Source organism: Belonocnema kinseyi, chromosome 9 (genome assembly GCF_010883055.1).
Source record: "Belonocnema kinseyi isolate 2016_QV_RU_SX_M_011 chromosome 9, B_treatae_v1, whole genome shotgun sequence".
In the NCBI taxonomy this organism is placed as follows: domain Eukaryota; kingdom Metazoa; phylum Arthropoda; class Insecta; order Hymenoptera; family Cynipidae; genus Belonocnema; species Belonocnema kinseyi.
Window position 1 is genome coordinate 110,656,441 of NC_046665.1, and position 24,152 is coordinate 110,680,592.

The 24,152-nt window shown below is 26.6% G+C and overlaps 2 protein-coding genes across 5 annotated transcripts in view; both read left to right on the top strand.

Annotated features, from left to right (window-relative positions):
• LOC117180871 (PDZ domain-containing protein 8) overlaps nt 1–24,152 on the top strand; it is a 174,488-nt gene that overhangs the window by 94,373 nt on the left and 55,963 nt on the right. The window lies entirely within an intron of this gene.
• LOC117180869 (probable phospholipid-transporting ATPase IA) overlaps nt 1–24,152 on the top strand; it is a 39,695-nt gene that overhangs the window by 9,406 nt on the left and 6,137 nt on the right. For 2 of the 3 annotated variants that reach the window (XM_033373432.1, XM_033373430.1), the window contains exons 2-4: nt 1,477–1,548; nt 5,345–7,666; nt 19,065–19,880. In XM_033373432.1, coding sequence (XP_033229323.1) covers nt 5,466–7,666; nt 19,065–19,880 — 3,017 coding nt within the window. In that variant the 5' untranslated portion in view covers nt 1,477–1,548; nt 5,345–5,465. Of the gene's footprint in view, nt 1–1,362; nt 1,549–5,344; nt 7,667–19,064; nt 19,881–24,152 lie in introns of all 3 variants that reach the window. The other variant, XM_033373431.1, reaches the window with a different exon arrangement.

Genomic DNA, 24,152 nt, shown 5'->3' on the forward strand with positions numbered 1-24,152 from the left:
TTGTTTAAATTTAAATTCAAAATAGTTCTACTTTGAGTGCTCCAGTTAATTTTTTTATCGGAAATTTTATTAATTTTTAGAAGAAAAATGTATCCAATCACTTGAAATATTACAAATTTTATATCTCATGATATAATGCAATTTGATTAAGTTCGATTACAGTTTTTTTTCAGTTGAATACCTGACTTTCTCATTTATAAAATATTCAGTTTACAATGTATAATTCTAAAATGATTTACTTTATAAAAATTCCATTTTAGACTTTCATTTTTAAGCTTAAATTTGAATTAAAATATTTGAAAATTGATTATAAAAAACGTTTTAAGTTGATGAACTGTAGATATAAATTAATTATTGTAACCTTAAACTGCAGTTCGCGTATTGAAAATTAAAGAATAATGCATTTTACGATACGATTTTATTTAATTTCGCATATTATTCAAATATTGTTTCAGTGTAAAATATTCCATTTTCAATCCTTTCAATTTGCAGTTTTTAATTTAAAAAAAGACTACTTTTACAATATACAGAAATATTTGACGGCTCATTTAAAATGAGCAGTGATCAAAATAAATATTAAAAACTAAACAATTTGAAACTTAATTGTTCGAAATAGATAAAATTTCAGGGTGTTAAATTGAAATTTTGAAAGCTATAATTTTAATTGTACTATTTAAACAAAATTTAATGTATAAATAATAATTTAATCATTATTAATTTGAAGCGAGTTGAAATTAAAAAAAAATTAATTTCTAATTTAAAAAGTTTCGAATTTTTAAAATTGTGTTATTGTTACTATCTTGATAATAATTATTTTGAAATATTTTAAAGGCCTAATTAGAATTTGTGGAATTAAAAATTTGTTAATCATCAATTCGTCGCGAATTTTTTTCCTCGATGAAAACGGCCTTGCAATCTTTTAACACTCGGTTCTATTATAATAGGATGAATTAAAATTTATTACTTACTGTTACAGCGCAGATATAATTAGTAATTATGACTTCGCAGTGCACTTAAAAAAAGAAAAGAGTAGAAAAATATTTGTTAGAAAAATCGTATATTTATGTATTTGAAGATAGTAGATAAGGCGATAAGATAAAATTACTAGTAGGAGACTTGAGTCGATTCTTCATTGTGAAATAAACAAGTCTGGACTGCTTCTTGTTAAAGAGGAAAATTAAAAATGGATTATGTAACAAGTGCTGATAATTAATTAATTATCAGCGAATTTATTATAAAAATAGAATTTAAATTTCATAATTTTTGGAAAAGAAATCACCGAACAATTGCAAATATTTATCACAAAATGTATGCCCCGTCATTATAAGAATATTATTGAACCATTTCTTTATTTGTTTTCAGCTATAAAAATTACATGAATTTATTTTTACGAAAGTGACTTGTGTGTCAGTATCAAACCATCAAGAAAGTGGAATTTAAATGCGTCAAAATGTTGAAATACGAATCGTGTCCTAGGGTTGGCGTTCAAAACAACTTAGAATGGTGTAGGTCGGCTCAAACCTATAAAAAAATCCGCCCAGTTTCAAGGTTTGTGGTAGAAAATACGTTTTTTATTACAAAATAAAAAGTATTTGGATTGGTATAGTCCTGGAATTTTGAAAATGAAGTTTTGGATCTTCCCTTTTTTACCTAAATCCGAAATTTAAAATGTTCTAAAAAATGCCCTGTTCCTTCCAGAAGACCAGAAATTTTTGTTTATGAAATTTACCTTCTTAAAGCCAAGGAAATTCTATTCGGAATATAAAAATAAAGTTAATTCAGGATATCTACTGTAAAGCATTCTTTACTGTAGAGGGATTCATCTTTAATTAATTTTTTTAAAAATATGTTATTCATTTTCTTTCAGTTCCAAGCGATATATTTTTTTTACTTCCTAGCCTATTTTTTAAAAAACAAATTTACAAAAAAAATTTTTTAAGGTTATATTGTTAGTCTACTTAAATTATAATCACAGTATACGCAAAAGGCTAATAATTTGATTATTGTACAATTTTATTGTTAAGAACAAATTTTATAGAAAAAATAAACCAGTTTTTTTTTTACTTCTTAAATTAATTAATAGAAACTAAACTCCAGAAAATGGTTAAAACTTAACACTTAGCTTTGCTTAAAATAATTAATATCTGCTGAAATTGCTTCTCAGAATTATTAAATTGCAAAAAATTGTAAAAAAATTAACATTTAGCTTTATTAAAAATAATTAAAACTAAAAAATAGCAAATTTTTGTATAGCTTTGAAAATATCTGATCAAAATTATTAAAATTACTAAAATCATCAATTTAATGGATTATATTCATTTTTATAAGCTAGTTTAATACATATAAAATGAAAAAGAATTTTTTTTTCGAGATTAAAAGTTTAAGATACAAAGTTTTCACGAAAGAGGATGAAAATAATCTATTTGTTAACATAAATTATTTATAAAACTAAATCAGAAGTTTAAACGCAAATACATTTTGGGCAACAAAGATTTTTTCCGTCAAAAAAGGAATAAAATGGTCTATTTGTTAACTAATTTATTATGTTCTGAAAGTGACTTGCATATGTATTAAGAAGGCAAAGAATTTTTCCCGCTAAAAAAGGATGAAAATTGTTCTTTTATTATTTTAAATTATTTATAAAAAAGCATAATGTTCGGTATTAACAATTTCATATGGATTAGTAAGTTTAAGAAGAGACTTTGATACATATTATATGGCAAATAACTTTTTTCGTAAATAAAACTATGAGAATAGCTTATTTGATCATAAAATTTGTTTATAACAATAAAATTGTACAATAAACAAATTATTTTCTTTATTTCTAAGCTCAAGTTGTAATTCAAGATGATTGCAAATACAGATAAGAGTTCAAAACTGGATATAAAAATAATATTTTCTTATTAGGAATGGTCAAACTGCGACACACCACCTGGTGACAAAAATTCGAAGTAGAAAGAGTAGGTACGATTTTAAATATGCATTTTAATTTGTGCATAAAAGTGTTTTAACTATTTTTTTCTTGAGTTTAAAATATTAATTGCATAATAAAAAAAGTCTTTATCAAAAACAAAAGATTTTAGATAGAATTTACATATTATACAGTAAAAAAACACATTTTTTGACAGAAATATTTTTCTAACAAAAAAAAAACAATTATCATACTATGTATTGTGATTTTCAAAAGATTAAGAAACTTAAATTCACTTATTTTTAAGCAAAGTAGAACTAAAAGTAAATTTTTATTAATTCATACATAAAATATGTAATAAAAATTCGAATCTTCTATTATTTGTATTCTTCGCATAATCTGGATAAAATTTGTCGCTACATACATTAATTAAAGTTTATTGAAGCTTACAATATATTGAAATTTACATGAAATAGTGAAATAATTGTTTTGTTTAAACCTATTTATCAAAAATGTGTTTTTCACTGTATGCAGGGTGGCCGCTGGACCGGAAAACCGTAAAAACCGGGAATTTTTTGAGACCGGGAAAACCCGGGAAATGACAGTGAATTTTTTCTTGGCCGGGAATTTTACAAAATTTCAGAAGAAAATTCTGTCCTAGTTTGATTTCAACACTTTTTTAAATAATTAGTTGAATTGATATATTTTTCAATTATGATATTATTCAGTTTATAATGCGTAATTCGAAAATATTTTACCTGAAAAGTTCTCTATTTTCGATTTTTATTTTTAAACTTATATTTTTAATTTAAAGAATTTTAAACTAAAAATTAAAAAGTTTGAAGTTGAAATTTTTGTTAAAAATCAGTTTTATTTTATTAACTGTAAATATAAATAAATAATTTTTAAAAATGGATATCTACTTTAAGTATTAAAAACTGAACAATAATTGATTTGATAAAACGATTCTATATCTGTTAAAAGTTGAAAAATTTCCAGATTCGTAATTTATTCGTAATTTTAACGTTGCAATTTTTATTGTTGTACTTAATAAAATGTTTAATTTGCAAGCGAAATTGTCGAATTTTGATGTATAAATAATAATTGAACACGTATTATTTGTAGAAAAATGTGATTAACTTTAGAGATATTTAGAAAACTTAAAATGATATCAAGTAATTTAAACGAAGTTTGTGAAAACAATTTTCAGAACTTCTAAACATTTTTTAAACTGAATAAAATTTTTCCTACAATTTTGAGAAAATATTTTTAAAAAAATTTTAAATCCTTAAATTCTTCCCGGGTCGTTTTGAATAATATTGGAAATCTCTTAAAATCTTTTTGAATATTCTGTTAAAATAATTTTTCAAACTGAAGAATCCTTTTTAATTTTCCTAGGAATTTTAAGATAATTTTTTTTATTCGTTTGGAGCCTTTCACAATTCGTAAAAAGCATCTTAATTATTTGTTAAAATTATTATAAATCATGTCAAGTTCAATTGTTTCAAGGATGCTTAAACTATTGAAATTGAAAATAATTGAAATTCTAATTTAAGAACTTTTAAGTTGAAAAAAATGTTAATTTTAAAATATTTAATGGCCTAAAATAACTGAATAATATAATTCTAACAATTTTTAAAGTTCGTTGATTGATTCTTGAATTTAAAGTTTTGAAAATGTTAACCTGGATTTTTATTTTTGGAACTCAATCTAAATCTTTGAATTCTATAATTTATCAATGTTAAAAATTCTGAATTTTGTAGTTTAAATTCACTAAACTTGAAATTATTCAGTTGAAAAGTGTTAATAGTTTATATGTGTAAATTATTGAACAATTCAATAGACAAATTTTTAATTTGAAAAGTTTTAAACTTCAATTTTTAAAGTTAAAAATTCAAGAGTTCCACTTTGAATGCTTTAATTTGTTGTTTATTTTTTATTACTTGTACTTATACTGTTTCGCTTTAGATTTAGATTTTTTAAATTTTATTGACCGGGAAAGATATTTGCGAACCGGGGAAAAACTATTTGTCTTTAATAAAGATTTGTGTTCAGTGTTTAATCATTGTTTTATATTTCACAAAAAAACCGTAAAAACCCTTTTATGCAAAAATTAAAATACATATTTAAAATTGTACCTACTCATTCTAGTTCCAGTTTTCGGCACCAGGTGGCGAAATGGTAGACCACCATTCCCAAAAAATTTACCTTTTTGTAACTTTGTTTTTTTTTTTTAACGAGCTAAAAATGATAAATTCTTTAAATATGGATTTCGGTTTACAGGATGTTTTCCCGCTTTTTCAACAAATCACCCTTTTTTTCTTTTGTTATTTAGTTCGGTAAAGCAACCCCTTAAATCTAAAGAGATAATTTTAAATCAGTTTAAAATGGAAAGCTCTCAATCTTTTTGGAAATAAAATTAATTTTTTCCAGTTTCCCCAAATCCCGAGGTGGATTGTCTCTCATCGAAAGTTTTTTTTTCGACCCTGTGAGATGCTGATTACCTGGAAAGATGCTAGTCAATTATCCACTTTAGTTTCACCCCCAGGAACCAATGCAACCCTCATCCAAGGGGAACCCCCGTGTTCCAAATTCATCACCTCTTCGGCCATTCACGCCCCCGGATTTGCATTCAATTCCGCATATGGATGGTTCGCCTTTACCAAGTCCTCGTAACAAAACCGGCTCTGAAAATAGCCAAAATTCCGGACCCTACATTGTCGGCAGTCCCATCGATTTAGGCGAAATCGACAATGTCGACAACATCAGTCTGTCGCTCTCTCATAAAAATCCAAGAAAACCCCTCGAGAAGATAAAAAACCAGGAGACTGAGATTGCCCAACTGCGCTCGGAAATCGAAGAAAGTCGAACCGAACACGATATGCCTCGATCAGGAGATGAGGAGCTTCCCCACGAGCAAGAATTGGAGGAACGAGTCGTTTTTGTGAATGTTCTTCACCAGCCAGCCAAATATCGAAACAATCACATCACCACCGCAAAGTATTCTCTTCTGTCCTTTATTCCTTCGTTTCTCTTCGAACAATTTCGCCGATACAGCAACTGCTTCTTCCTCTTTATCGCTCTGATGCAACAAATCCCGGATGTCTCTCCAACCGGGCGATACACAACCCTCGTGCCTTTGATTTTCATCCTTTCTGTCTCGGCAATCAAGGAAATTGTCGAGGACATCAAAAGACACCGAGCTGACGATGAGATTAATATGAGGGAAGTGGAAGTTTTACGAGAGGGAAGATGGCAGTGGGTTGAGTGGAGAAATGTGGCTGTTGGTGATGTTGTCAAAGTACAGAACAATACTTTCTTCCCCGCGGATTTGATTCTTCTTTCTTCCTCGGAACCCCAGGGAATCTCGTTCATCGAAACTGCAAATCTCGACGGAGAAACAAATCTGAAAATCCGACAAGCTCATACCGAAACTGCGAATCTGTTGGACACCGCAGAGTTGATGAACTTTCGGGCGAATATTCAGTGTGAGGCACCTAATAGACATCTCTACGAATTCAATGGTGTTCTGAGAGAGACCAACAAGCAGAGCATACCTCTGGGTCCCGATCAACTGTTGCTCCGAGGCGCGATGCTACGAAATACAAAGTGGGCTTTTGGAGTTGTCATTTACACCGGACATGACACGAAACTGATGCAAAATAATACGAGCACTGCCCCGCTGAAGAGGTCCACCCTCGACAGAATGACCAACACCCAAATTCTGATGCTATTCTTCATTTTGTTGTTCCTCTGTCTCCTCTCGGCGGTTTTCAATGTCGTTTGGATGAAGGCGAACAAGGACGGACTCTGGTATTTGGGACTGAATGAAGCAATGTCGAAGAATTTTGCATTCAATTTGCTCACCTTCATCATCCTGTTTAACAATCTGATCCCGATTTCGCTCCAAGTGACGCTGGAGGTTGTCAGATTTGTTCAGGCGACTTTTATCAACATGGACATCGAAATGTATCATCCCGAGTCGGACACGCCGGCGATGGCGAGGACGAGTAATTTGAACGAGGAACTGGGAATGGTTGGATATGTGTTCACTGATAAAACTGGAACTTTGACCAAGAATATAATGGAATTCAAGCGGTGTACTGTTTCGGGGAAGGTTTACGATTTGCCCGATGCGACTCCTCTCGGCGAGAACGGAATTGTGCCAACTGGATCCACTAATGAAGCTTTATCTAATAATGCAGGATCGGCAAATGTGGAGAGTCTGCTCGTGAAAGATATTCTCCAGGGGAGGAAAAGTAGCGATAGAAATCGCGCAAAGCATGCAGCAATTTTGCACGAATTTATGATAATGTTGTCTGCTTGTCATACCGTTATTCCGGAGAAGATTGACGATGAAATTATTTATCATGCGGCTTCGCCGGATGAGCGAGCTTTGGTGGATGGGGCCAGAAAATTTGGGTATATTTTTGATACTCGAACACCATCTTATGTCGAGATTATCGCTCTCGGCGAAAGACAGAGATATGAGGTTTTGAATGTGATTGAATTCACTTCGGCGAGGAAGAGGATGTCACTGATTTTGAGGACGCCTGAGGGAAAGATCAAGCTTTATTGTAAAGGGGCCGATTCTGTGATTTATGAAAGATTGGCTACGACTCCTACGGGAGACAGTGACATTGAACCGGAGGGATTTGATGACTTTAGAGATATTACGCTTGAGCATTTGGAATCGTTTGCTACTGAAGGATTGAGGACACTGTGTTTTGCTGTTGCTGATATTCCTGAGAATAGGTATGTGATGATCTTTTATTTAAAAGAGGGCCTAAAATGCTTCAAATTTAGGTTGAGACACCTTTTTTTTAAACCCTACTGTAAGATTCGAAGTAAAAATATTTATTTTTTTTTAACAAAATTAATTTATTTTTAATCAAAGAGTTTAATTTAAAAGTAAAAAGATGAATTTTCAAATAAGAAGATTAGGTTTTCAGCAGTTAACTGAATTTTGAACCAAAAAAGACGAATTTTAACTTAAAAAATTAATTTTTATTTTAGAAAACAATTTTTCAATAAATGAATTAAATTTGGAACCGACAAAATTAATTTTCCATATAAAAGTTGAATCCTGAACGAAAAAGTTGCATTTTTACAAAAGAGGATCAAATGTCTACCATAATGGATGAATTTTCAACCAAGAAAGATTTTTTATTGAGGAAAGAAAATGAATTTCAACAAAATTGTTAAATTTTCATTTTAGAAAACAAACTTTCAATAAATTTATTAAATTTTTAACCAAAGATTTAATCATTCAACAGTTGAATTTAACGAAAAATACAAATTTTTCACCAAATAAATTAATTTTTAAACAAGAATACTAATTTTCTACAAAAAATACGAGTTTTCAGTTAAAAAAATAATTTTCATTTTAGAAAACAATTTTTCAATAAAATAAATTTTTAACGAAATATTTCATGATAAACTTCAATGATAAATCTTTAACCAAAAAAATTAATTTTTAAGAAAATATTTTCACTGTGCTCCAGTTTCATTAATTTTCTAACCAAAAAGCTTAATTCTCAAAGAAAAATAAGATAGTTGATATTTCAAACAAAAAATATTTGAATTTTAAATAAAAAATAGTTGAATTTAACCAAAAATACATATTTTCAACAAAATAGTTTAATTTTTAAACAAGAATATTAATTTCCTACAAAAAAGATGAATTTTAAGTTAAAAAATTAATTTTTATTTAATAAAACGATTTTTAAATAAAGTAATTAATTCTGTAATAAACAATGAAAATGTGTTGATATTTGAATAAAAAAATTGGTATTTTTAATCAAAAATAGTTTGATTCAACTAAAAAGACGAATTTTCAGTTCAAAAATTAATTTTCATTTTAGAAAACCACTTTTCAATAAATTTATTACATTTTTAACCTAAGATTTAGTGATTCAACCGCAATGATAAATCTCTAACCAAAAAAATTAATTTTTAAGAAAATTTTTCAGGTTTCCACCAGTTACTTTAATTTTCTAACCAAAAAAGCTGAATTCTCAGCGAAAAATAAGATAGTTGATATTTCAACCTAAAAATATTTGAATTTTAAATAAAAAAATATTTTAATTCAACTAAGAGTACAAATTTTTCAACAAAATAGTTTAATTTTTAAACAAGAAGATTAATTTTTTACAAAAAAGACGAATTTTAAGTAAAAAAATTAATTTTTATTTAATAAAACGATTTCTAAATAAAGTAATTAATTCTTTCATAAAAAAATGAAAATGTGTTGATATTTGAATCAAAAAATTTATATTGTTAATCAAAAATAGTTTGATTCAACCAAAAAGACGAATTTTTAACAAAATAGATTAATTTTTAATCAGTTAGTTAAATTTTGAACCAAAAAGACGAATTTTCAGTTAAAAAATTAATTTTCATTTTAGAAAACCATTTTTCAATAAGTTTCTTAAATTTTTAACCAAAGATTTAGTGATTCAACCGCAAGATAAATCTCTAACCAAAAAAATTAATTTTTAAGAAAATATTTCAGGTTTCCGCCAGTTACTTTAATTTTCTAACCAAAAAAGCTGAATTCTCAAAGAAAAATAAGATAGTTGATATTTCAACCAAAAAAATAATTGAATTTTAAATAAAAAAAACAGTTGAATTCAACCAAAAATATAAAATTTCAACAAAATAATTTAATTTTTAAACAAGAAGATTAATTTTCTACAAAAAGGACGAATTTTTAGTTTAAAAATTAATTTTTCTTGTAATAAAATAATTTTTAAATAAAATAATTAATTTTCTCATCAAAAAAATTAATTTTTAACAAAATAGTTCAGCTTTCCATCAGTTCTTAAAATTTTTAGGCAAAAAAGCTGAATAATGATTCAACTACAATGGTAAATCCTTAACCAAAGAACAGAGTTTTCAACGAAAAATAAAATAATATTTGATATTTCAGCCAAAAAATATTTGAATTTTAAATAAAAAAACAGTTGAATTCAACCAAAAATACAACATTTCAACAAAATAGATTAATTTTTAATCAAGAAGATTCATTTTCTACAAAAAAGACGAATTTTCAAATAAAAAATTAATTCGTTATGTGATAAAACGATTTTTAAATAAATAAATAAATTCTTTAATAAAAAAATGAATTTCTAACAAAATAATTCAGCTTTCTACCAGTTACTTAAATAATTTAACCAAACAAGCTGAATCAATCAAAACTGATTAATTTTTAACAAAAAATTTGCATTCTTTACCTACAAGATGAAATTTCTACGAAAAGAGATAAATTTTGAAATGAAAACGTATTATTTTGATAAAGAGTTGATTTTCTGACCAAAAAAAATTTGCCAGTCAAGAAAGAAACAACATTTCAACCAAATTGTGGAATTTTCCTGCTAAAAACACGAACTTTCTAAAAAACAGTGTGGTTTTCAACCTGAAAAAATTAATTTTCACCAAAAAGTTAATTTTTAATCAAATAGTTTAATTTTCAACCCGGCAGAAAAATTTTCAACAGAATACATTTATTTAAAAAAAAGAATTGAATTTTTACATAAAAAGATCAGTTTTCGATAAAAAATGGAATATTTAAATTCTCAGTAAAAAATTTGATTTTTAACAAACAAAAAATAATTTTTTAGCAAAATAGTTATATTTTCAACGAATTAAATGGATTTTTTTTACCAAAATGATTCATTTTAAACCAAAAATTAAATTTTTAACAAAGTAGTTGAGCTTTTAACCTAAAACTTGAAATTTTGACCAAAAAAAGACGAATCCTCAACAAAAAATGTGGTGGTTGAATTCAACTAAAAAAGGAAAATTAGAAACAAATGATACAATTTTTAGTAAACAAAACTATGAATTCTCAACCAAAAATATTATGGCAGATTTTTAAATAAAAAAGGATTAACTTTCAACTAAAGATAGAGGTAGTTAAATTTTCAGTTAAAAGAATTTTTTTTTCAACAGCAAAGGAACGAATTTGTAACAAAATTGTTCAATTTTAAACCAGAAACATGCATTTTTTAGTAAAATCAATGTAAATTTAAGTAAATGCTTAAAAAAATGTGATAATTAAAGTTACAGTTGAAAGAAATTAATTTTTTATCCGAAAAAATTAATTTTCAATAAAAAAGTTGAATCCTCAACCAAAACATGGCATTTTTACAAAAAAAATAAAATATCTACTATAATGGATGCATTTTCAACCAAGAAAAGCTATTTTTATTGAAGAAAGAAAATGAATTTCAACAAAATTGTCAAATTTTCATGTGAAAAAGGCGAATTTTTTATCAAACAGTTGGTCAATTGGTCGATTTTTCAAAGAAAAAACATAAATGCTTAACAAAAAATGTGATATTTAAAGTTACAGTTGAAAAAAAATTAATTTTTAATCAGAAAAAATTAATTTTCAATAAAAAAGATTTTTTATTAAAGAAATAAAATGAATTTCAAGAAAAGTGTTAAATGTTTACCTCAAAAATATAAATTTTGAACACAACATTAATTTTTAACCAAATAGTGGGATTTTTCTCAAAATAGTTGAATTTTTAACATAAAAAGTCGAAAGTTTCAACAACAAAAATATGTGAATTTTCAACCTAGAAAGGTTTTTCAATTAAAAAAATAAAAAAATGCTACAAAATTGCCTTATTTTTCATGCCAAAAAGACGAATTTTTTTACAAAACAGTTTGATTCTCAACAAAAAAGTTCATATTCAACGAAATAGCTGCATTTTCCACCAAATTAGTTAAATTTCCATCCAAAGAAGAGGAATTTTCAAGAAAAATAATTAAGTTTTTAGTTAAATAATACATTTTTTCCCAAAAAATTAAATTTTTAACCAGAAAGAAATAACTTTTAACTAAAAATGGTTTGATTTTCTTATTGGGTTCTATTAATTCAGTATGCATTTAATTGGAAAACAAGAAAAAGCATTATAAGTGAGGAATAGTTGAAATATGAAAGATAATAAATAGGAATTTCGATAATTAATAGAAATTTCGACAATTAATAGACTGATGAATGTTAGTTTAAACAAACATTAAAGTTCGTTTTGAAAACTTAATAAATATTAGCTCAGAAAACTGGCAATTTTGCTTAAATCCCTGGACTTTGCTTAGAAAACGAACTTAATTTTCCCATCCATAACCCTTTGATTTCGAATTAACTTTTAAATCCCGACTACACAAACTCTCTCACACTATTTAACATTTTAAACCCTCTGAAATCGATTCCAGTTGAATGGCCGGGAATCATAAGGGGCTAATCCATCACATTTTCTAAATTCACTTTTTTCGCTTTTTTTATTGTCAAATAGGGTGTTTACAAAAAAAAGTTGTTTGCGCAAAGTTCCAACAGCAATGAAAACGTTCTTTTGGGAGTCAAAAACACTCCCCTAAAGTTTCATTAAAAAATCCTGTCTCCGCATCGTAAATATAGCTAAAAATCTCAAAAAAGAAGCACTTTTTCAAATTTGCACAGCAAACAATTTTTTTTTTTAATTTAAGGATGTACACTACATACAATAAATTTCAAAAGTTTCCTATTTTTAAAATGATTGATAAAATCAACAAAAACAGATCTATTATTAGTTTCTATAAATCTTGATGGAGGCTTCTAAGAACACTTCAGAAAAAAAAAATTCAGGTTAAAATTGTTTATTTAATAGTAGTTATTTAAAGGCTTTCTCTTTAGGAAAAAGTTACAATTTTTATTTAATCCTAATGATCAAGGGCTCATTTTATTCTTCGAAGGATTCTCTAAATTTCTATTTGGGTTGATTTTAGTTTAAAACATTATTTGAGAAATGATACAGTCTTTTTTTCAAAAATGGATTACTCGCGAACGGTTCATCGAAATTTAATAATTGAGTTATGAAGTTTTTTTTTGCGAAGTATACTTTCCGCTAAAAATTGAGCGGTAGTAAAAAACATTTTTTTATTGTTTAAATAATCGTTTGTTTTAAACAATTGAAAATTAATTAAACGTCTGCGCCTGTGAACGAATTCTTCCTCGTTTCAATAGATTCTACAATCTCTTCCTAAAATTTTGTTGAAAAAAAAGTCTGTATTTGGAGTAGTTCAAAAGTTATTGATTTTTTTTTTGTTACCGCACTCCGACCTCCAGCGCTGGTCGAGCACGTTCGGCGGCGGGCGGGTATCATATTGAGTATTTTTTAATTAAAAAGATGAATTTTCAACCAAGAAGATTGATTTTCTACTAAAAAAAACATGAATTTTCAACAAAATAAATACATTATCAACTTAAAAAATCGATTTTCGATCAAAAGTTGAATGGTTACGTTTTCAGTTTAAAATATTAATTTAAGAAAATAATAATATTATCAAAATAGTTCACTTTTCCACAAAATAGATGAATTTTTAACAAAAATAATAAAGCTACATTAAAAAAACTAAAATGATAAATGTTAATAAAAAATGAATTTTTAATCAAGTGGTTCAACTGTCTACCGGGTATTGGGAATGGTTAAACTGCGATGCGCCACCTGGTGACAAAAATCCGAACTAAAAAGAATAGGTACGATTTTAAAGATGCATTTTAATTTCCGCATAAAAATGTTTACTATGATATCATTCAGTTTAAAATGCGCATTTCCAAAATGGTCCACTTTAACCAATTTAAAATTTTAGATTTTAATTGTCAAGTGTACATTTTATTTTAAAGAATTTTAAAATGCAGTTTTAAAGACTGAAGCAATTAAAAATTAGAAGCGTTTGAAATTGAAGATTTTAGATTTAAAAAAAAAACATTTTTAGCTGATAAACTGTGAAGATAAATTAATGATTTTAAAAATTGAATTCTTCTTTACGATTTAAAAGGTGAATAATAATTAATTTTACAAGACGATTCGAAATCAGTTCGCAATTTTAAAATTTCCAGTTTCTAACGTTAAAAATTATGTGAACTATTTCAATTGGAAAGTCTTATTAGTTAAACAAATGTAAACGCCTAATTAAAACTTTAAAACCTGTTTTCAATTTTAAAATAACCTTAAAATAATATATTCATAATTAAAAGATTTTATTAAATTTCACATATTATTTTAGTCTAAAACATTCCATTTTTAAACTATTCAATTTGAAATTTTTTAATTCAGAAAAATAAGAATTACTTAATATTTAGAAATATTTAACTGTTTATTTAAAATCAGTAATTATAGTACAATATTAAAAAACTAAATTTTGAACGTTAGGTTTTAATTGTTCTGTTAAAAAAATTTAATTTTTAAGTCAAATTGTTCAACTTTGATGTATAAATAACAATTGATCACATATTATTCTATAAATAAATTCAAAGAATTTGAAACAAAATATAGATTTTGGCAGATTTCGTACAAACATTTTTTAAGATTTTTAAGAATTTTGAATGACTTCAGAAGATTAAAAACATTTCCTATGAAAATACTTAATGACTTTTATTTTTAAAATATAATTTTGAGTGATTATTCAAAATGATTTAGAAAGATTGATAAAATTATCAAACATGAAATTTGGAAGAATTTTATGGATTTTTAACCGTTTAAAATATAAATAATTTAACTTTTAATTTAGGAAGTGTTCATTTTATAAAAAATGTAATAGTTCAGTTTTTAGCGTTTCTGGCTTAAAATTGCTTTAAATTATATAGTTTTGGAAAGTTGTTAATTCATTGATTTATTCTTCAATTTAGACATTAGAAAATTAGAAAGGATTACATGGATTTATATTTTTAGAACTGAATCTGAATCTCTAAACTATACAATTGATTAAATTTTTAATTTGGCTGATTAACTGCATTTAATTAAAAATTATTCAGTTTAAAAGTGTTAGTAGCTTCCATTTTATATGTGTAAATTATTGAGCATTTGAATCAGATTTGAATACAAAATTATTGAATTAAAAAACTTTTAAACTTCAATTTTAAGAGTTCGAAATTCAAAAGTTGCACTTTGAGTGCTTTCATTGCAGCTCAGTTTTGAGTAATTCAAATGGAAATATTGTTAGCTTTAGAGTTCGATTTTTTAAATTTCATTGACAATAAAAAATTTTTGCGAACCAGGAAAAAATCGGAAATTTTTCTCTTGGATTAAAATGGCCACCCTAAATCGCCTATTATTCGCATTCTTCGCATAATCTGGATAAAATTTGTCACTATATACATCAATTAATGTTGATTTATATTTAAAATTCTTGAAATTTACATGAAATAGTGAAATAATTATTTTCTCTGTATAAGATGGAAGGTACAACTTTAAAATTTTACCTACTCTTTCTAGTTCTAGTTTTCGACACCAAGTGGCGAAATGGTAGACCACCATTCTCAATAGTTAATTTTTTAATCAAAAAGATGAATTTTCAACCAAGAAGATTATTTTTCTATTAAAAGGTCCATTATTAACTAAAAAAAGAATTAATTTTAACCAAAAGTTGAATGTTTAAGTTTTCAGTAAAAAAGATTAATTTAAAAAAATAATAATATCAAAATAGTTCACTTTTCCACAAAATAGATGATTTTTCAATTAAAACAATGAAGAATCATTTAAAACAAGTGAATTTTTTAATAAAGTGGATCAACTTTAAGCCAAGAAATATGAGAACAATTGGGTAATAAATTATTTTAAACTTAAATGATAAATGTTCATAAAAAATGAATTTTTAATCAAGGAGTTCAACTTTCTACCAGGTATAGTTATTTTTTAATCAGAAAAATGAATTTTTAACCAAGAAGATTAATTTTCTACTAAAAAAGACTAAAGTGGTTTAATTTCAATTAAGCATAGATAAATTTTCAACTAAAGAAATGAATATTCAACCAAAAATATTGTTTTTTAAGAGAGTGGTTAAGTATATAGTCAAGTAGTTGAATTTTCAATAAAAACATGTGAATTTCAAAAAAAAATGAATAGTCTAATTATCAGTGAAAAGATTAGTTTTAAATGAAAAGAAAATCTTAACCAAAAAATTAATTTTCTCAACAAAAAATATTAATGTAACAAATCGGTTAAAACATTCAACCTAGTATTTGAATTTTAAGCCAAAAAAGATGAATTTTCAAATAAAAAATGTTTGTAGTTGGTATTTAACCCTTAAAGGGCATAATGGGTGTATAATACCCAGCGACTTATTTTCGCTTTAACGAAACGTACCAAATTCAAGAAAATGGAGCATATAGCGCCAGATTAACAAATGACATGAAAACCTATTTTTCTATGTCATTTTCACATAATTTTGATGTTTATCGTTTTTAGACGCTGTTTAAGATCAATAAAATCGTTTAATCACGCAAAGTACGGTGTTTCATTTTTTTATTGAATTGAGGCATTTATTTGTTAGAATAAATACCTTCTTTGGAACGAACACTATAAGACTAATTTTATTTTTGAAGCGCCGTATCTCGGAAGTATTCAAGGGAAATTTTAAGTAAAAATATCAAAAACTTAAAAAGTTCTGAATTTTAGAGTGAAAGTAGTCATTTTAAAATTTTTTTTTCAAAAATGATTTTTTTTAACTACTTTAAATTTCAAAAACTGTTGTAAAACCTTTTCTCCTTAAACTAGATAAATTAAACATCAATAATTGATTTTCTTGTAAAAAAACTATCCAATACCGCCAGCACAGCACACGTTTGAATTCCCTTGGGTGCGTAAGACCCAGTATGCTCTTTATGTAATTTTACGGAAGTGTGCCCGTTAAGGGTTAAAATAATGGAGATTTTTAATTTAAATACCAACTACTAAATTTTTGTATTGAATATTCATCTTTTTTTATTCAAAATTCAACTGCTAGGTTGAATGTTTGAACCGATTCGTTAAAAAAATACTTTTTTGTAGAAAATTAATCTTCTTGGTCAACAACTATTGAACTACTGCAAAATACCAACTTTTTTTCACCAATATTTTCGGAAGAGATAGTAGAATCTATTGGCACATTGAAAAATTCTTTCACAGGCGGAAAAGTTTAATTAATTTTCAATTGTTTGAAACAAACGATTATTTAAGCAATAAAAAAATATTTTTGACTATCGAACCATTTTTTAGCGTAAAGTATCAGAGTGGCCGATGGACTGAGAAACCTGGAAAACCAGGATTTCTTTCAGACGGGGAAATGACAGTGAATTTATTTTTTAACCGGAAATTTTACACATTTTTAGAAGAAAAAAAATCTGTCCAGCTGTCTTTGATTTTAACCGTTCTTTAAATAATTAGTTAAATTGTGATCTTTTTCAATTATAATATCATTCAGTTTATAATGCGTAATTCAAAATCCTTTTACTTTAAAAATTTTCCATTTAAGTTTTTTTAATTTTTAAGCGTAAATTTTAATTTAAAGAATTTTAAAATTCAGTTTTATCAATTTATAAGAATTAAAATTTAGAAGTGTTTAAAGTCGAAGCTTTTGGATCAGAATGAACTGTCTTTAAGATTTAAAAAATAAATAATAATTGATTTTACAAGATGATTTGTAATCAGCTCACAATTTTAGAATTTCCAGATTTTAACGTTCAAACTAAAACTGTTTCAATTGGAATGTTTTATTAGTTAAATAAACGCAAACGCCCGGTTCAAACTTTATCAACTATTTTCAATTTTAAAATAACTTCAAAATGATATGTTTATAATCAAAGGCTTTTATTACATTAAAAATATTATTTCAGTCTAAAATATTCCATTTTTAAACAATTCAATTTTTAATTTTTCACTTAAGAAAAAGAACAAGTACTTAATATTTAGCAATTTCGGACTTTTAATTTTAAATCAGTAATTATAAATTAAATATTCAGAGCGAAACAAAAAAAACTAAACGTTGGACGTTACAATTTTAATTGTTCGATTAAAAAAAAGAAATTAATATGTAAGTCAAATTATTGAATTTTTATAAATAAAAATTGAACCCCTATTATTCGCAGTCAAAATTCGAGTAAGCTGAAGAAATATTTAGAAGTTTAAAAAAATTTGAATCAATTAAAAATTTGAATCAATTAAAAATTTGAAATGATTTAAAAGTAATTTAAAAATAAATATATAGCAAATTAATTTGAAGAGAATATTTAAAAAGATTTGCAAAATTATTAAAAATGAATTTGGGGAATTTTAAGGAAAATTTTTCAATTTCGCAGGAAAAAAAATTATAAAAAAATTCAGGAAACATTCGAATAGTTTTAAAAGATATTTAGAAGTTCTGATCATTTTGTTAATAATTAAAAATTTGCAAAGTTGCAAAACAATATGTTAATGCTTCAAGATTGTAAAATAAAACTTCGAAGAATTTTAAGGATTTTTAAACTATTTAAAATAAGAATAAATATTAATTTAACAAGTGTTCCGTTTATAGAAAAAATGTAATCGTTCTATTTTTAATGTTTCTAGCCTAAAATGCTATAATTTTGAACTGATTTTGATTTAAAGTAATTTTGAATCTTTGAACTCTATAATTTATAAAAATTTATATTTCTAATTTGGCAGTTAAACTGTATTTAAATTCAAATTATTCAGTTGAAAAGTGTTAGTAGCTTCCATTTTACATGTGTAAATTATACAGGGTTTGTATACAACATTTTTGAATTAAAGAATTTTTAAACTTCCGTTTTCAAAGTTTAAAATTTAAGAGGTCCATTGTGATTGCTTTAATGTGCAGCTCCGTTTTTATTACTTCAAATAGAAAAAATTTTGGCTTTAGAATTCGTTTTTTAAATTTGATTGACCTTGAAAAATGTTTGCGAACCGGGAAAAAACCTGGAAATGACCGGGAATTTTTTTCTTTCATTAAAACGGCCACCCTGAGTATACTTCGTAACAAAAATGTTGATAACTCAATTATTGAATTTCGATGAACCGTTCGCGAGTAATCCATTTTTTTTTTAAATGATCAAGAACTTTGATTGTTAATAACCTAAAAAAAAATTGTGTTGCAAAAATATTTTAGGGGAGTTATTTTGGTATAAAAAAGAATTGAAAAATGTATAAAATAGTTGAAAATAGAACTATCGATTTGTAAAGTGGCACACTTGAGTTATTTCGACCCCCCCTACGTGTCGTGCTTTTTTCAGAAAGTGCAAAATTAAATCTGAATATTTTTCTCCTGAAAAATTGTCCGAATTATGGTTCCCGACCATTCACTGTATTCTTCTCCTTGAGCCAACAGCACTAAAAGTGAAATTTTCTCCCAGATACCAGTGGTGGCGAGAGCTCTACCACAAGGCCGCGACCAGCATGACCAATCGAGAGTCAAAACTCGAGGACGCGGCAAACCTGATTGAAAACAAACTGACCCTCCTCGGTGCAACCGCAATCGAGGATCAACTCCAAGACCAAGTACCCGAAACGATTCAGGCTCTCATCCAAGCCGACATAAAAGTCTGGGTCCTGACAGGCGACAAGCAGGAAACCGCGATCAATATCGGCTACTCCTGCAAGCTGATAACCCACTCGATGCCGCTGATCATCATTAACGAGCCCTCGCTCGACAAGACCCGGGAGACGATTGTCCAGCACTGTCACGACTTTGGACAGGACTTGAAACACCAGAACGACGTGGGCCTCGTCATCGACGGCAAGAGTCTCAAGCACGCCCTCTCCTGCGACCTCAGACGCGACTTTGTCGATCTCTGCACTTCCTGCAAGGTTGTCATTTGCTGCCGAGTCTCGCCGATGCAGAAAGCCGAGGTCGTCGATCTGATAACGACGAGCACTCACGCGGTCACTCTGGCCATCGGGGACGGAGCGAATGACGTGGCGATGATTCAGAAGGCGCACATTGGTGTTGGCATCTCGGGCGTTGAGGGTCTTCAAGCTGCCTGCGCCTCCGATTACTCGATTGCTCAGTTCCGCTTCCTGAAACGACTGCTCTTCGTCCATGGCTCCTGGAACTACAGTCGAATGTGCAAATTGATTTTGTACTCCTTCTACAAGAACATCTGCCTCTATGTGATCGAGCTCTGGTTCGCGATTTACTCCGGCTGGTCCGGGCAGATCTTGTTCGAGAGGTGTGTTCAAGTTTGCTTTTATTTCGATATTAAGAGGGGAATGAATCTTTTAGGGTAGTAATTTACTCACTTTTTTTTTAAGGTCACTGTCTTTTAATTGAAAAAAGAAGAGTTGTCAAACAAAAATGGAATAGTTAAATTTTCAGTTAAGGCCATGTGACGAGTGGATCACGTGACCAGATTCCTACCTTCCCGCTACCTTTCTTATTTCCCAACTTATATTCACACAAAGCTCGACTTCGAGTTGAAAATTTGGGATAATAAATAAGAAGCACTAAGCAAGGTGGGTCTGGTCCTAAACTTTAATAATGATAAAAAAAGCAACAACAAAATTATTTACAACAAATTTTTTTTTCATAATTATACAAATTTAGGGCTAGAATCACCATTCTTAGTGCTTCTTGTTTAGTATCCCAAATTTTAAACTCGATGTGGCGTTTTGTGTGAATATAAGTTGTGTAATAACAAAAGTAGCGGTAAGGTAGGAGTCTGGTCACGTGACCCAGTCATCACATGGCCTTAACGAAATTAATTTTCCACACAACAAAAAACAACATATTTTTCACCTAACTGATGAATTTCAGCCAAAATGATGAATCTTTAACTGAAATAAATTAATTGCAATCAAAAATATAAATTTAAACAAATTTAATTTCTAACAAAAAGATTAATTTTCAAGTTTTTCAAGCAAATTGATGGATTTTCAACGAAATTGTTGTCTTTTCAACTGAAATGCGGAAATTTTTAACCATGTATTTGAATTTTGAACTAAAGAAGGTCCATTTTCAAACAAAAATGGAATATTCAAATTTTCAGTTATCAACATTAATTTTCCACCAAAAAAAGCAACAAATTTGCTACCCAAATGATAGATTTTCAAAGAATATTATGAATCTTTAACTGGAATAAATTAATTGTAAAAAAAAAGATAAACTTAAAAAAATTTAACTTTTAAAAAAAAGATGAATTTTCAGACAAGAAGAGTAACTTAATTAATATTAATAATAACTTAATAATATCTAGAAAAGATGAATTTTAAGAAAAAAAAGATGAATTTTTTACAATGGAGTTTAATTTGTAACCAAAAGATAAATTTTCAAGCAAGAAGATTAATTTTTTCCCAGATAAGACGATTTTTTTAAACAAAATAAATACATTTTCAACGAAATTATCAAATTTTGAACTAAAAAAGGCAGGTTTTAACCATACATTTGAATTTTGAACTAAAAATGTTCAACTGCCAACCAAAAGTGGAATAATTAAATTTAAAGTTAACATAAATTTTCTACACAAAAAAATAGTTCAACCAATGTTATGAATTTTTAACAAAAGAGTTCAACTTTCAACTAAAAAGATCAATTTTCAATAAAAAAATTTAATTTTCTCCCAAAAAGGACAATTTTTCAACAAAATAAATGAATTTTCAACGAAATTATTTAATTTTCAACTAAAAAAGGATAAATAAAAAAAAACTTAAAACTAAAAGATGAATTTTCAAACGAAACGATTAATTTTCTTCCAAAAAAGACGTTTTTTTTAACAAAAGAAACCATATATTTGAATTTTTAACTAAAAAAGATCAAATGTTAACCAAAAATGGAAGAAATAAATTTTTAGGTACCAAATTTCTTTTTCAACCAAAAAAAAACAACATTTTCCACCCAAGCAATGAATTTTTTGAATAAAATGATGAATCTTCAATTGGAGGAAATTAAGTGTAAACAAAAAGATAAATTGAACAAAAAATTAACTAAAACCATGAACCTTCAACTGGAATAAATGAATTTTTAACAAAGGAGTTTAACTTTCAACTAAAAAGATAAATTTTCAAGTACAATTATTAATTTTCTTCCTGGAAGGATGATTTTTCAACAAAATGAATGAATTTTAAACGAAATTATTGAATTTTCAACTAAAAAAGACAAATATAAATCATTCGCGATTTACTCCGGCTGTTCAGGGCAGATCTTGTTCGAAAGGTATGTTCATGAATTCATTTTTAAAATTAAAATATCCGAAAAGTTGAGTTTTTAACTAAAAAAGATCAGTAGTCAACCAAAAATGGAATGGTTAAATTTTTAGGTAACAAAATTAATTTTCAACAGAAAAAAGCAGCATATTTTTCCACCAAAGTAATGATTTTTCAACTAAAATGATAAATCTTTAACTTGAAAAGATGAATTTTAAACAAAAAAATATGAATTTTTAAGAAAAGAGTTTAATTTTAAACCAAAAACATAAATTTTCAAGCAACAAGATTAATTTTTTTACCAGAAAAGACGATCTTTAAAACAAAATACATGAATTTTCAGAGAAATTATCCAATTTTTAACTAAAAAAGATCCCATTTCAATCAAAAATGGAACAATTAAATTTTCAATTAAAAAAATTAATTTTCCACACAAAAAAAAACAATTTTTCACCGAAGTGATTTCCATTTCTTCGAAAATGACGAAATATTTAACTGTGATACTTGATTGTTCAACCAAAAAGATCAATTTTTAAGCACAAAGATTAATTTTCTCAATTCTCAAGCATATGTTTGAATTTGGAATTAAAAAAGATAATTTTCAACCAAAAATGGAATAGTAAAATTTATGTTTAGCAAAATTAATTTTCCACACAACAAAATTCCCACCAAAGTGATGAATTTTAAACTAAAATGATGAATCTTTAACTGGAATAGATCAATTTTAAACAAAAAATGTGAATTTTTAACAAAAAAGTTTAATTTCCAACGAAAAAGATTAATTTTCTCCCAAAAAAATAACGATTTTTCGACAAAATACATGAATCTTTAACGAAATTATTGAATTTTCAACTAAAAAAGACAAATTGAACTCATTCGCGATTTACTCCGGCTGTTCCGGGCACATATTATTTGAGAGGTATATTCAAGTTTGATTTTATTATAAAATAAAGGGGGAATGAATCTTTCAGGGAAGTAATTCACTTTTTTTTAAAAAGCTTCTGTTTTTTATTATTTTTTCAAAACACAGACAAACTATCAAAGAAATATTTTTAATTTTAAACAAGATAAATTTGTAACTAAATAGTTGAATTTTGTAATGAAAATATTCATTTTAAAAGTTTAAATATTCGAAAAGTTGAGTTTTTAACTAAAAAATATTTTCAACCAAAAACGAAATAGTTTAATTTTTAGGTAACAAAATTAATTTTCAACTAAAATTATCAATTTTCATCTGGAAAAGATTAATTTTATTTAAAAATATGAATTTTTGACAAAGGAATTTAATTTTGAACCAAAAGGATTAATTTTCAAGCAAAAAGATTAATTTTCTTCCAAAAAAGACGTTTTTTTTTTTTTTTAAACAGAATACATGAATTTTCAACGAAACTGTAGTATATTAAACTAAAAAAAGTTCAAACATAAAATAAAATTTTGAACTAAAAAAGATCCAACTTCAAACAAAAATGGAACAGTTCAATTTTCAGTGAACAAAATTAATTTTCTACCAGAAAAACATACAAATTTTCCACCAATGGGTTGACCTTTTTACTAAAATGATGAACCTTCACCTGAAATATATGAATTTTTGAAAAAGGAGTTTAACTTTCAACTAAAAAGATAAATTTCCAAGTACAATTATTAACTCTCTCCCAAAAAGGATGATTTTTCAACAAAATGAATGAATTTTCAACGAAATTATTGAATTTTCAACTAAAGAAGACACTTTTAAATCATATACTTGAATTTCAAACTAAAAAAGGTCAGCTGTTAATTAAAAATCGAATAATTAAATTTTTAGATACCAAATATAACTATCCGCAAAAAAAAAACCACTCAACTGATAAATTTTAAAATAAAATGATGAATCTTCAACTGGAAGAAATTAATTGTAAACAAAAAGATAAATTAAAAAAATTAACTATCAGTAAAAGGATAATTTTTTCTCAGAGAATACGATTCTTCAACAAAATACATGAATCTTCAACGAAATTATTGAATTTTCAACTAAAAAAGACAAATTTAAATCATTCGCGATTTACTCCGGCTGGTCCAGGTAGATCTTTTTCGAAAGGTGTGTTCTATCTATGAAATTATCGAAGAAATTGTTTAATTTTAAACAAGATATAATTTTAACTAAATAGATTTTTTTAATGAAAATGTTCATTTTAAAAGTTTAAATATTCGAAAAGTTGAGTTTTTAACTAAAAAAGATCAGCTTTCAACCAAAAACGAAATATTTTAATTTTTAAGTAACCAAATTAGTTTTCAACACACAAAAAAACAACATATTTCCCAAAAAT